Here is a 14058-nt window from a genome sequence, read left to right on the forward strand (position 1 = left end):
GGTCGGGGGTGCATGGACAGCTACTGGGGCCCCCGACACGGGGCAGCTTTGGCTCCAGGCTCCCGTGGAGTGGCTCTAGCCCAGCTCGTCAGGGTGGGGACCACTCACTTGCCCCAGGAGCAGGCAGCGCACTTTCCCTGCAGTGAGCAGCCTGCAGTGCTGCCTGCCCCATCCTGACACCCGAGGACTGGCTCAGTCACCACTCCTGTGAGTACAGCTCACGCTGCAGCCCCGTGACCAGCAGGCCCCCCTCCAGGCCTGCCATGCCACCCTCCATGAGTCCCAGACCCCACCCCTCCTAGTTCCAAGAGAAGGCACAGCCTGGCCCTGCCCATGGCATCCCCAGGCCTGTCCTCAGCCCCACAGCAGCCACTTGCATGGCCTGCCACCAGTTGCTCCTGCTACAGGAGAGCTCGCCATGTCCCGAGGGCCATCTCAGGTCAGGGTCACTGCTCCCCGCCCCTTCCCCAGTCCTCTCCAAGGCCCTGGTCACAGCTCAGAACCAGCAGGCAGAGGCTGGAGCTATGTAAGCCTTTATTGGGTCTGCAGAATGTAGGGTAAGTGGCCAAGACTGGCCTCTGTCTAGAACCCTGGATCTCACTGGAGATCCAGGTTGGGGGCCACCTGGCTGAGGAACCACGAGACACCAAAGATGACGCCGAGGGTCTTCGGGATGTCCGGGTCGTCTGCAAAGGCCTGGGCGCCTTCCAGCGGCAGGTGCACCACCTCAATGAGCTCACCTTCCTCTGCCAGGCCCCCACCTGGACCACTACGCTGGGCGTCTGTCACCTCTGTGTAGAACATGGTCTGTCTGGAGCCAGTCAGTCCCACTCCAGACCTACGGGTTGAGACAGGGTCTGCTGAGTCGCCCTGCTGGCCCCCTGGCCCTTCTACCACCCTCCGACTCACCCTCTCTACTCTGCTCCCTCCAGCCCTCCAGTAGGCAGGACTGTGGGATGCCCTCTCCCACCAGATGCCCACCTGGTGTGCACGCCTGTGGCCCCTCCACCAGCAGGGCATCCCTTCCCTGATCAGGTTGTACTCGCCAGGTGGGGAAGGTGTTGTAGATGTGATTAAGGACCCTAAGCAGTGACTTGAGCTCATCAAAAGGGAGAGCATCCTAGGCAGGCATGGCCCAACCAGGAAGCCCTCCAGAGAGTGTTTCAACGCCAGAGAGGGAGAAATTCGGACCTGTCCTGCTGGCCCTGAAGAGGAAGCAACCGCCATGCTGGGAGGGGCCAACAGCCAGCAGAGAGGTGGGACCCAGTTGCCAGCCACCAGGACATGAATTCTGCCATAACCATGTGGGCCAAGGATACCCCATGCCCCCATGAGATTGCAGATCCGGCTGACAACCTGCCTGCCACCTGTCAAGGCTGAGCAGAGGACCCCAGCCCTGTATGCACCCCCCAACCACAGACACCCTGAGGCTGTTCCCGGTGTTGTCTGGAGCCCCTCAGTCTGTGGCCGGCTGCAGAGGCCCATGCCAGACCCCAGCCCATACCTGGGGACAGAGGCTGGCTGGGAAGCAGGGACAAACCCAGCAAGCTGGGAATGGCCTTCCCACAAGGGTTCCCCACCAGGAACCCACAGGACACAAGTTTCAAACTAGGGACAGCATGCACTGACCCCCCTGCAGCATGGCAGAGTGGGGTGGGGTGGCAGCGAGGTCCCCAGGATCAGGCCCAGTGGCCCAGGCTGGGGAGGGGTGAGACGGAGCCCCCTCCCTCAGTGGGCAGTGGCCAGAAGGGGGCTGCTGGCAGCCAGGAGGGGTCAGGCACCAAGGAAAGGTGCCTGGACTGGCGTGTGTGGAGGGAGACCACAGGCTGGGAGGACAGGATGGCAGAGGGACCAGGCTGCATTCTGGAACAGGACGGGGAAAGCAAGGTGTGGATCTGGGGAGAAACGGGACTGAGGGGCATCTGGGAAGATGACCAGGGGGTGGGGGAGCCCTGGCTCGCCCCAGGAGGGGCTGTCGGGTACCATGAACCGAGGCCAGCCGGAGGCCTGCAGAGTGGAGGCTGCCCTCTGAGATGGGCCCAACATGCATGGGCAGGGAACAGAACTGGGGGCTTCCATGCCCCACCCCCAAGGCCTCCCCATCCCAGACTGACCTTACCCAGCTGCTTCCTTGCCCTCTAGCCCCTCACCTCCCGCAGACCCCTTCCTGATGGCCCATTTCCGGTGGCGGCCACAGCTGCACCTCTGGGGGAAGTGGCGGGTCTGGGGTTTCCAGCCCCGGTTTCCGCTGGCTTGTGAAGGAGACAGGCCCGGCCCTTGGCCCAGGCTGAGAGGAACCTACCAGCCAGGCTGGGCAATGCCTCCCCCACCCCAGGGCACGTTCCAACTTCACTCCATCACGCCCCAAGCTGACTGCCTCCCCAGGCCTTGTCCTTTGCAGCGGCAGGTAAGAGGCCTGGCTCACCTCCAGAATCAGACACAGGAGCCACGGGCCCTGCCACAGGGTGGGCGAACTTTGCTGTCAGTCCAGCCCCCCATCAGGCCCTCAAAGACAGACGCCCTGACCCCTAGTCGGCCGCATCTCCAGTCCTGCGTCCCTGAAGCCACGGCCTGCTCTTCACAATGCAAGTCTAAGCAGGATGCCCACTTCCCAGAGCCCTCCTTGGCTCCCCAGCACCCTCGCAATCAGGCCGTGACCCTCCTTGGCTCCCCAGCACCCTCGCAATCAGGCCGTGACCCTCCTTGGCTCCCCAGCACCCTCGCAATCAGGCCGTGACCCTCCTTGGCTCCCCAGCACCCTCGCAATCAGGCCGTGACCCTCCTTGGCTCCCCAGCACCCTCACAATCAGGCTGTGGCCCAGAGCTTGTGCCAGTAGAACCACCGCGGCCAGGGCTGCTTGACCACTTGCCCTGAGAGCCTATGCCGTGCAGCCCCTCTGCCCGGATTCTGCCCAGGCCCACCTCCTCCAGGGGGACCAAGGGGACTCCAACCCCTCCCATGCCTCCCAGCTGTGCTCAGTACCACGGGCCAGGGAGGCGGGGGCGCAGTGGGCGTGGCCGGCCGCGGGGTGTGCACCTGCAGAAAACGAAGGCCCATCCTTCACACCCAAGTCCACCCTTCGGCGTGGAAATTCTGTTTTGCTGAGACGGAGTTTCACTCTCGTTGCCCAGGCTAGGGTGCGATGGCCCAATCTCGGCTCACCGCAACCTCCGCCTCTGGGTTCAAGCGATTCTCCTGCCTCAGCCTCCTAAGTAGCTGGAATTATAGGCTCCTACCAGCACACCTGGCTAATTTTGTATTTTTAGCAGAGACAGGGTTTCTCCATGTTGGTCAGGCTGGTCTCGAACTCCTGACCTCAGGTGATCCGCCTGCCTTGGCCTCCGAAAGTGCTGGGATTACAGGAGTGAGCCACCGTGCCTGGCCCAGCGTGGAAATGCTGCCTTTAACTTGGAGTCCACCTACCCAGGCAGGAACGCACCCAGGTGAAGTCCTTGAGGCTGCTGAGGCGGGAGGGCCGCAGGTTCAACCCTGAGTGGCCCATGTGCCGGGCTGACAGGCTCAGAGACTTCTGGTGCTTCTCCCAGTGGAGTGGGCCCTAGCCTCTGGAGGAGGTTGTGGAGGCTGGTGCTCAGCTGGTGGGGCTGGGGGGACTCTGTGACACCCTCCTCCTTCCCCAAGACCTCAGCTGGAGTCAGGAGCCCATCGTAGTGTCCCTGGGGAAGTGGATGGGCTTCATCCCAACATCTTGTCCTGGGAAGGCAACCCCAGCTGGCAGGCCTTATGGGGCAGGAGTTGGCGCCTCGACTTTGGTGGGGTCATGTCCCAAAGCACAGGCTCCAGGCCGTGCCTCTTCCCCAGGAGAGCTGGAGCCACCCCTTCTCCAGCCCAGGACACAGCTTCTCCCTCATTCCTGAGCCACCCTCTGAGAACAGAGCTGTGACTCACCCCCACCCCCAGCACCCGGTCTTAATCCTACAGGAAGTAGAGACACCTGTCAGCAGCAGCTGCCACCCGGCCTGCCCCACACGGCTGGGGCCGCGGGCTGGAGGCATGGGGCTGAGACGCTCCAGAGAGCCCCAAGAGCCCAGGTTCCGGCCTGGCTTAGGATCTAAGGCGCGCTCTGTCCAACCCTCCCCTAATCCCATGTTGAAAAACAAGGAGAAATCCATCCTGCTTGCACACTCCCAGGGACGGGGCCCTCACCCTCTCCCAGAAAGCCTCTCCCGTCTCCTGAGCCACACCACAGACCTGAGGGCCTGGTCCCACTCACCAGTATGTGGCGACCCGGCGCAGATCAGACGGGGCCAAGTGGTAGCCACACTCCTCCCAAGCCTCCTTGCAAGCCACTTCCTCCAGCGAGAGCCCAGGCTGGTCCACAAGGCCGGCACACAGCTCAACTGTCACCCCCGCTGAGCCGGGCAGGGCTGGCTGCAGCTCCCGGGGCCTGTCCTGGTCTACAGCTGCTAGGGACCCTGGGAAGTGGCGCTCCACCTCGCCCGCATACACAGCTGCGTGGGAGGAAGCCAGACTATGCTCACAGCCACGTGGTGGCCACCTCCAAGTCACCCGTGCAGCCTGGCCCCCTCACAGGGCCTCAGCTTCCCCTGGAGCCCCCTCCCACATCTATATTCAGACCCTCAGGACCACAGGGACCTGAAGGTGACCCTGCAGATCCCCTTCCCACCCCAGCTGGCCTCACCTGGCCGGAACTGCTTCACCAACACCAGGCTCCTCCGAGAAGAGTTGAATAAGAGAACGGTCACGCTGTGTACGGTGGGAGGGGCTCAGCACATCAGCACTCCACTGGCCCTGCTTGGGGCCCTGCCTCCCACCTTTCTGTTCCCAACATGGCCATCCCACCTCCTTGCCAGCAGCCCAGGGAGGTCAGGCCCCTTGCTCAGATAGGATGGCTGAGGCCCAGGCAGGACAAGAGCTTTCCAGGGTCACAGTCCGGCCAGGACCCAGACCTGCTGTATTCCAGCTGGCAGGATGGGAGGCAGGGGGCAGGGAAGGACACACGGGCAGCTGAGTAGGTCAGGGTGCTAGCAGCTGCAGCCGGGTGACTGACAGGACATTTGGCCCTCACTGACCAGCTGCCCACCAGCCACACTCCTCGACCCACGTCGCCATCCAGCCCAGACCCTGGATGCTAGGGGCAAAGGCTCCAGGATGACCTCTCCCTGCCCTGAGAGGACTTGCCCACCATCACGGTCCTGGTGGCCTGAGCTAAGACCTGACTCAGCCCCCAGGCCTCAGGCTGACCCCTCCGGGACAGGAAACCCAGAGGCCGGGCAGAGAGAAGGGACTTTTGGAGCCCCACAGGGAACAGAAACGTCAGGGAGGAGAGGGCCCCTTCCCCCTGGGCCCAGTGTTCCCATGGACATCAGTCTGGGGCTTCCCCAGTGGCCGGGCTGGGCCAGGCTCTCACCTGTCATGCGTCTTCATGAAGTCCCAGGACTTCTGGGCACCGTTCTAGAAGAGGCAGATCAGCGGTTACAATGTGCCAGGATGGGCAGAGGTGCTTGGGGAACCAAGGAGGCCACAGACCCGCCGCACCCACTCCAAACCAGGGAGATCGGCTCATGGCCTGGGCCACAGGACCCAGGAGCTGCAGCTCCCGTGGGCAGAGGAGCAAGCAGCCTGGGAGGGGCAGGGAGGTCGAGGACAGCCTAATACCCTAGGAGTGAGGCAGAAGACCAGGGCAAAAGGCAGGGAAGGTATCCAGGCACCCCATGAAACACTGCCCAGCACAGACCGGGCACAAGGGGCTGCAGAGAGACGCACACTGTCACCAAGTATAGGAAGGCTCATGGAGGCTCAGGGAGGCTCAGGGAGGCAGGCAGGACCCCTCACAGCAGGGCAGGGAGGGACCCCAGGCAGAGGAGACCAGGTTTTCCTGCTGAAGCTTCCTTGGGCCACTGAACAGGGGGAGACGGGAGGGCAGGAGGGGCCAGCACCAGGAGTGGATGGGGCAGGGCAGGGTGGCGCCCCAGCCAGGTAGGAGATGGCACTGCAGGACTCTGTGACTGTTGTGATGGTGACCGGGCTGGGCCCCGCCTCCCACCCTCCCATCCCCAGTTTCTGGCCGTGGCTCTCCCACACACCCTGTGGTCCTGTTCTCCTGTGGCCACCCTCCACCTTCCCCCTCCACACGCTGGGCACGCCGCCCTGGCAGGCCCCTGCACCCTGGGTGGGCAGGTGTGTGGGCTGGGCCTGCTGGGGGAGGCTGGAACTGACGGATTCTGAGATGCACTCCCATCCTGGGGGCTGGGCCTGGGGTCCCACGGGGTCCCATCTCCGGCGAGCTCAGCCCATCTGCCACTCCGAGGCCCAGGTGAGCTGCTCATCCCACCCTGGGGGCTCTGCCCAGGCTGTGAAATGGACAGAGCCTGAGCGGCAGACACAGGAAGTGCAGCCAGGACTGCAGAAGAGGGAAGAAGCCTTCCTGAGGACTTCCTGGAAGAGGTGACGGAAGTGAGGGAAGGGATTCTGGGCAGGCAGAGGCACAGAGGCCCTCTGAGCTTGGCTGGCAGGCAAAGGCGTCCTGGGAGGAGAGTGCCCATTTCCAAGGGAAGGGAGGGCCAGTGTCCCGCGCAGGTCAGGATGCCCAAGAGGCCGTGGGGTACCACTCCCGGGAGGCGAGCCCAGGCCTGCCTGACATCCAGCCACCCCAGAGCCAGCCACCCAGCCAGGGCAGGCTTCAGGGAAGCCCCCTGCCCACAGCCTGCCATGTGCCTGCTATGCCCATGCCCCCTCCCCACCACTGCTTCCCCCTGAGTAACATCACCCCATGCAGGTCTCAAGGACCCTCTCAGCTCAAGGTCAAAAGTGTGTCAGACCCTTAGGTCCAGCCAGGTCAAGGTGCAGGAAGGTTCAGGGAGGCCACTGAGGCCTGGGAAAGAGGGGCAGGGCTGGGTGCAAACAAAGCCCCATCACCTCAGAGCCATGGGGGTCCCCCGCCTTTGGTCTGCCTGACATCACAGGCCTCCCCTGGCTGGATGCAGCAAAAAGCTGAGGGCTGCAGCTGTCCCTGGGTGGCGGCCAAGGTCCAACCCAATGTCCCTTGGCCCTGAGAAGACGCCGCCCGCCCTGAGCCTGCATCCGTGTCCACCACAGCCACGGCCCACACCAGCTCAGCTCTGGTTACCAGAGCCCCTCAGCAGAGCTGTGCCAGTGGGCTGCACGCTGAGGCTGCGAGGGCTGCCCTGAGCGCTTCACTGGAAGTGAGGGAGAGAGTGCTGCCACCAGGGCCACAGAGGGCACCTGCCTGGGCTGCCCTGTACCTGCTGCCTGAGGCCCAGCCCTGTGGGGACTGTGCGGCCACAAGCAGGCATCCCATGTGGCCATCAGGGAAAAGGGCAGTGACCCCATGTCCCCACCTGCTGTACCTCGACTGATCCCAGCTGCCCCCCGCCAGCACCACCAGCTTAGCTTTGCCTTGGGGAGAGCCAACAGGACTCCCGCCACAGGGAAAGTGAGGGGCACAGGGCCTCTCTCAGGCTGGGGGCTAAGAGGGCTTCACAAGGATGGTGAGGGGCAGCATCCTGGATGTGATGGGGGGGACAGGATGCCCCCTGAGGGAGGCAGGCAAGCAGAGGGGCACGGCGACCTGGACCACCTGACCTGATGAGAGGCTGGGGGCGCTGGACTGACTGTGGCCAGGAAGGCAGTCTTTGCCTAAATGGCATGCAGGAGCTCTGGCAGAGGGGAGATCTGCTGGGGGCAGGCAGGCATGCAAGCAAAAGGTGGGGCCCAAACCGGACAGGGCTGGGCTTAGAGGAAGACAGGCTGGGACTCAGTGATCCACTGGATGTGGGAAGAGGATGGCAGTAGCTCCTTCACCCAACACATATGCCTCATGCCTGTAATCCCCATGCTTTCAGAGGCCAAGAGTTCGAGGCCAGGAGTTCAAGACCAGCTTGGGCAGCAGTGAGACCTCGTCTCTACAAAAAAATTTAAAAATCAGCCGGGTGTGGTGGTGTGCACCTGTGGTCCCAGCTACCGGGGCAGGGGCTGAGGCAGGAGGATCGCTTGAGCCCAGGAGGTTGAGGCTACAGTGAGCTGTGATCATGCCACTGCACTCCAGCCTGGGAAACAGAGCAAGACCCTGTCTCAAAAACAAAACAAAACAAAATATTCCTTGTGAACCTACCATGTGCCTGGTGCCAAGTGAGGCAACACAGCCCCTCGTGTCGGGGCCTGGCATGGGAGAATGTGACACCCTAGGAGGTGGGGAAGGCTGAGCTTAGGCAGATGGAGACTCCAAGGAGGTGCCCTCCCTGGAAAAAACCCCAAGGAGGAAGCCCACTTTGAGACTCGCTCAAATTCTCACTCAGCTCCTTCTCCTACCTCCCTGCTTCCACCCTCTGCACTCCTTGCTCCTTCCTCCTCGGCCCAGCTATCTCCTCCTTCAAGTTGCAGCATGAAAGCCACCATTTCCAGGAAGCCTTCCCTGATCCCCAGGGCAACCAAGGAGTCCCACTGCCAAAAGGGTCGGATTCCGGGGACGGGAAGGATAGGGCCCAGCAATGCTTCCTTGAAAGGATGAGTGGTGTCCCCTCAGATGTCCCTCCTGCGGCCCCTCCCCGGCCTGGGGGCTCACTGGGTCGGGGAACCCGCGATCCGGCGGGCGGAGAAGGGGCCGACCCGGAGCTCGGCGGGAGTCGGGGGCGGGGCTCCGGGGCGGGGCCCGCAGCGCAGAAGGCGGTGGGCGGGACGCGGGTCGTGGGCTGGGCCGCCGGCGGGGACACGGGGGACGCGGAGGGCGCGGGGACGCGGGCTCACCTGGCGGTAATGCAGCGTGAGCGGCCGCAGGTAGGGTGAGGCGGCGCAGCGGCCCACGGACGCTCCCTCGATGCGGTCCATGGCGGCGCCAGGACAGGCGGGGGTCCCGACCGCAGTGGGGACCAACCCGGGGCAGCGCCCTGGCAGGACGGGAGCTTTCGGGCGCGCGCGTGACGGCGGCTCTGAGCATGCTCCGTGGGTGCGCGGGGCGGGGCGGGGCGGGGCGGGGCGGCCGAGGTGGGCGGGGCTCGCAGGTGCCACCTGTCGGGTGCTGCGCGCCTGGGGGCGCCGGTCTCCGCGGTGCCAGGGGAGCCGTGCAGGCACGTGGGCGTCGCGCAGAGGAAGGACTGGCTGGGTCGACCCCGGCCGCCGGGCGGGGCCAGCCGGACCGGGGTACAGTGCTTGGGTGGGACTAGGGACCTCTTGGCTGGGGGAGGGAGGGCCTGGAGGTGGTTGGAGCCAAGAGCCTGCCCGTTTGGGGTGCCTCTGGGGATGAACCACAACCCTGAGATTAAGTTACTCCAGGGGTCCGCGGGCGGGGCCGGGGGCGGAGCAGCGCCCCAGGGAGGGAGGGACTGGGCCCAGGAAGAGAGTCACGGGAGGCCAGAGAGAGGGCCCTGGAAAGAAGCCAGGGGAGAGGAGAGTGGGGCGCGGGAGGGGCCAAAGCTTGGGCCAAGGGGGCTTCCCCTCGAGGTTGCTGGTGTCCAGGGTGGCTGGGAGCTGCCACGCTGTCTCTGCAGCTGTCCCTCCTCCACTCAAAAGCCAGCTGCCCTTCCCTCCTCCTGCAAGTTCTACCTTGATGACGGTCCTTCCTGGGTGTGGAAGGGTCCCAGGCAGCTGCAGTTCTTCCTTGGGCATGGATTCCAAGGACCCCCTCCAAATGCCACCACGGCCTCCACAGGGGCTGGAAACAATATTGAGGCAAGGGAGCTAAGGCCCACACTGGCCCTGAACCCTGACCTGCACCTGCTTTCTGAACTATGGCCCAGGGGAACAGGCTCAGGGTGGACTGGCCATGTGGGCTTGAAATAGACTCCCAGATCCTTGTTCACTATTGCTGTGTAACGAAACACTCCAAAGCTTAATGCCTTAAAGTGCCCCTTTATTGCCTGGCCTATGGATCGCCCAGCTCAGCCAGGCAGCCCTGCCTTGGGGTCTCTCTGCAGTTGTAATCAGGTGGCAGCTGGGGCTGGAGTCGTCTGAAGGCCAAACGGGGTGGACCGTCCAGGATGGCCTCTTCACCCCTGGCCCTCAGTTGGGTGGCTGGAACAGCCAGGGCCAGCTGGCCTCCCTTGTGGCTGGTGTGGGCTTCCCCGAAGCCTGGTGGTCTCAGGGTAGTCGGATTCTCCGGTAGCAGCTGGCTCCTTCCAGAGCACGTTCACTAGGCCGGGCCAAGCTGCCAGGCTTTGTGTGACCTGGCCTCAGATGTCATATGGTGTCATTCCTACTGCATCCTGTGGGTCAGAAAGTCCTGGGCTACCCGCAGATTCCAGGGAAGGGGTATCACCAGGTGGGAACGCTGGGGAACACGGTCATGAAGCCAGCATCCAAGTCCAGCTGTCACCGCCCCAGTAGCTCTACAGGGGCCTGTGTCTCCCCGCTTTAGCCATTCCTCCTGGTGTCCCAGAAGCCAGAGTTTACCAACCAGAGCACCCAGCCCAGAAGCTGGCCCCACCCCACCCCACAGCCAGGCAGGCCTCTTCCTCTGGTGCACGAGGGGCCCAGGGTAAGTGCGCATCTTCGCATGTCCCATGCAGTCCCCTTCCTGCCTGTGATTGTGTGGAAAATGAGGATGAGTCTCAGCTTCCAGCAGCAGCAGCCCTGGGGCAGGCAGAGGCAACAGCAGCCCCATCAAGGAGCCCCTGGGAGAGCCAGCAGCTCTAGAGCACCGTGCTCCTCAGACTCACTCAGGTCGAGGTGCCCAGCAGTGCAGATTGCAGAGCTGAGGTGCATGAAAATATCAGCAAGGTGCCTGCTGTGGGACGCAGCCTGGTGGCTCCTCAAAAAGTTAAGCGTAGAATTATCCTGTGGTCCAGCAACTGTCTTCCTGGGTGCCTACCCAAAGGAGTTGAAAACAGACACTCAGACAGATGCTTGTTCACAACAGCCAAAGGGAAGAACAACACAAGCATCCATTGCCAGGTGAATGGATCCACAAAATGCAGTGTAGACGTGTAAGGTAACATGACTCAGCCATGAGGAGAGAAATTCCCACACAGGCTACAGTGTGGATGAACCTTGAGACATTATGCTCAGCAAAAGAAGCCAGACACAAAGGCCACGTCTTCCACGATTTTGTGTATATGGAATGTCCAGGCCGGGCGTGGTGGCTCACGCCTGTAATCCTAGCACTTTGGTAGGCCGAGGCAAGCAGATCACATGATGTCAAGAGTTCGAGACCAGCCTGGCCAACATGGTGAAACCCTGTCTCTACTAAAAATACAAAAATTAGCCAGCCGTGGTGGTGCGCACCTGTAATCCCAGCTACTCGGGAGGCTGAGACACGAGAATCGCTTGCACCAAGAAGGCAGAGCTTGCAGTGAACTGAGATCTCGCCACTGCACTCCAGCCTGGGTGACACAGCAAGACTCCATCTTGAAAAAGAGAGAGAGGAGAGAGAGAGAGAGAAAGAAAGAAAAGAGGCCGGGCGCGGTGGCTCAAGCCTGTGGTCCCAGCACTTTGGGAGGCCGAGACGGGCGACACTGCACTCCAGTCTGGGCGACAGAATGAGACTCCGTCTCAAAAAAAAAAAAAGACAAGAAAAGAAAGAGAGAAAGAAGGAAGGAAGGAAGAAAAGAAAAGAGAAAAAAGAAAGAAAAAAAGAAAGAAAGAAGGAAACGTCCAGAACAGGTAAATCCATGAGACAGAAAAGCAGCTGCGGGCTGGTGGAGCTGAGGGCAGGGAGAATGAAGAATGCTGACTAATGGATGCTGGGTTTCCTTTCCTTTTGGGGTGAAGAAAGCGTTCTGGAACTAAGTGCTGGTGGTCGCACAACAGTGTGAATGTACTACATGGCACTCGGTGTGCACTGTGAAGTGGTTAATGTTCTGTGAATTTCAGTTCCATTTTAAACAAATTTTATTTAGAGACAGGGTCTCATTATGTGGCTTAGGCTGGACTTGAACTCCTGGCCCCAAGCGATTCCCCCACCTCGGCCTGCTGAGTAGCTGGGACTACAGGTTCACACTACCATGCCTGGCTCAGTTCAATTTTTTGTTTTTTAAAAAGGAAAAACCCATGTCACTGAGGCTGTTCAGGAACATTCTACGCTGTCTATGACCATAGGGCCACTGCCCACCCGTGGAGCTGAGGACAGGGCAAGCGAGACCTGCTGTCCCTCCTCACGAGATGGAAAGGGAGACAAGGCAGAAGCAGCCCAGACACTTTACCAGTTCCTTCTGTGCACTGGGGTGGCTCAAACAGGGGTTTCGGGACAGGCCTGATGTCACAAGGAGTTAGGACAGGCATGCCGATAGGCAGAGGACAGCCTCCCTGAGGACACGACACTCCCCAGAAACCCGAAGATCCAAGTCAGGAGAAAGGAAGCTGTCCTGGCAGGAGGAGACCGAGGCCGGAAGAGGCGTCATGGCCCTGGGGGCAGTTCCCTTGGCCTGTGTTTGGCACATCCCCTGGGGCACTGGGAGTCTTGGAGGGGTTGGGCAGGGCAGGTGGTCACATGCCCCTCTGGGAGGTCACTGCCCCTGTGGGAGGTCACCGAGACTGCCTGGGGCCAGGGGAGGAGGGGACTGGTCTGAGGGCCTTTGGCTGTCCAGAGCGGTGGCTGTGCAGAGGGTGGCTTTGGTCCCCATGGAAGCTGGTGCAGGAGGAGGTGGAGGAGGAGCTTGGTTTGGGGAGGGGCTACAGGAGGGGGAATGAGAGGACTCAGTGTGGCCAGGTGGCCTGAGTCATGGTGGAGAGCTCTGAAAAGCCACCTCTGGCTTTGGCAGTGTGGGGGCTTCGGAGACCCTGCTGAGTGTAGTGGCAGAGGCCCCTGCAGACGCCCTGTAGCAGGGCCAGAGGGCACCAGCGTCAGCTCCCCAGGGCTGCCAAGACAAACCACTGCCAACCCAGCAGCTGGGAACAGCACAGCCATGGCCTTCCAGCCCTGGGGGATGAGTGTCCAAAATGCATCCCACTGGGCGAGGGTCAAGGGTCACAGGGCGGCTCCTTCTGTGGGCTCCAGGGGAAGATCCATTCCTTGTCCTCTCCAGCTTCCCGAGGTGCCCCCGGCCCCTCCTCACCTTCGAGGCCAGCAGAGTGCCCCTCCGTCCTCTCTGACTCTGCTGCCATCCTCCATCTCCACCTCCACCCTCCTGTTGCCTCTTCTGAGGCCCTTGTGACCACATGTAGGGTCCCCCGGGTCACCCAGGACCATCTTCCTGTCTTGGGTCCTTCTGTAGTCAAACCTGCTAAGTCCCCTTTGCCACCGACGCTCCATACTTGCGAGTTCTGGGGATCCAGGTTTGGACTCTGGGGAGGATGCATCGGGAGGGCATCACCACCACAGCAGGACCCTGTGGCACCAGGATCTCCACAGCAGGACCCCGTGGCACCAGGATCTGCGGCCTGGGGCCTTGCCTCGAAGCAAGTGGGCCGGTTTCTTGCAGGACACCGAGGAGATTGCTGTGGGCTTCTGTCCTTCCTCTGTAAGGGGAGTGAGGCAAGGTCCCCTGCTAAGGATGAGATGGGAGGGGAGGGAGGCAAAGTGGCCTCGTTGGCAGGGAGCTTGGGTGCGGGCCCCGAGGGAGCCTGGGGAGCAAGGCTTCCTGGTGACGCCCGGCGGGGGGATGCTCCTGGGCCATGCTGGATGCAGGGCAGGTACAAGGGGGACCACTGGGCTCCTCCAGGGCTCAGCTCCTTCCCAGTAAGGTCACAGGCAGCAAGTGGGTCAGAGAGTTGAGGACGCTGAACAGGGAGCTCCAGACATGACAGAGCCCAGGTGAGGGGCTGGGGGCTGGGGAGGACGTGGGGAGCCAGGGGCAGGAGGGACGTAGGGGAGCCGGGGGCGGGGAGTCCGAGGTAAGTGCAGAGGGAGTGTCCCAAGAGAAGCTGGGTTGAGGGGAAGTTGGAGGAGGGTCAGGATGGGGGGTCAGGAGGTCTGGGGTGTGGGCACGGAAGTCCACTTGGTATGGGCAGGAGTTGGGTGCAGAGTGCTCATAAGTGAGCAGAGTGGCAGGCTCCAGGACTGGCCGCGGGGGGGTAAGGGGGTACAGCAGAGACCACACCCAGAGGAACAGCAGGGGGCTGGGCCGCGTGTGTGTGTGTGTGTGTGTGTGTGTGTATATGTGTGTGTCTGTGTAAGGGAGAGTGTG

The 14058-nt window shown here is 62.3% G+C and overlaps 1 protein-coding gene across 5 annotated transcripts; it reads right to left on the reverse strand.

Annotated features, from left to right (window-relative positions):
- Positions 1-517: 517 nt before the first annotated feature.
- On the reverse strand, positions 518-8930 carry NUDT14 (nudix hydrolase 14). 5 transcript variants are annotated; one of them, XR_013396700.1, is made up of 6 exons: positions 8747-8930; positions 5391-5434; positions 4662-4726; positions 4233-4470; positions 3425-3675; positions 518-838 (listed from the first exon to the last, which is right to left on the reverse strand). XR_013396700.1 is itself a non-coding variant. In XM_077942140.1 (6 exons), the coding sequence occupies exons 1-6, from the start codon at positions 8825-8827 to the stop codon at positions 598-600; spliced, it is 957 nt and encodes a 318-aa protein (XP_077798266.1). In that variant the 5' UTR covers positions 8828-8930; the 3' UTR covers positions 518-597. The 5 variants fall into 5 exon arrangements, 2 of the variants coding, with proteins under 2 accessions (XP_077798266.1, XP_015000093.1); XR_013396699.1 differs by having other exon boundaries at positions 982-3675; XR_013396698.1 differs by having other exon boundaries at positions 982-3712.
- Positions 8931-14058: the final 5128 nt, after the last annotated feature.

Source organism: Macaca mulatta, chromosome 7 (genome assembly GCF_049350105.2).
Source record: "Macaca mulatta isolate MMU2019108-1 chromosome 7, T2T-MMU8v2.0, whole genome shotgun sequence".
Taxonomy (NCBI): domain Eukaryota; kingdom Metazoa; phylum Chordata; class Mammalia; order Primates; family Cercopithecidae; genus Macaca; species Macaca mulatta.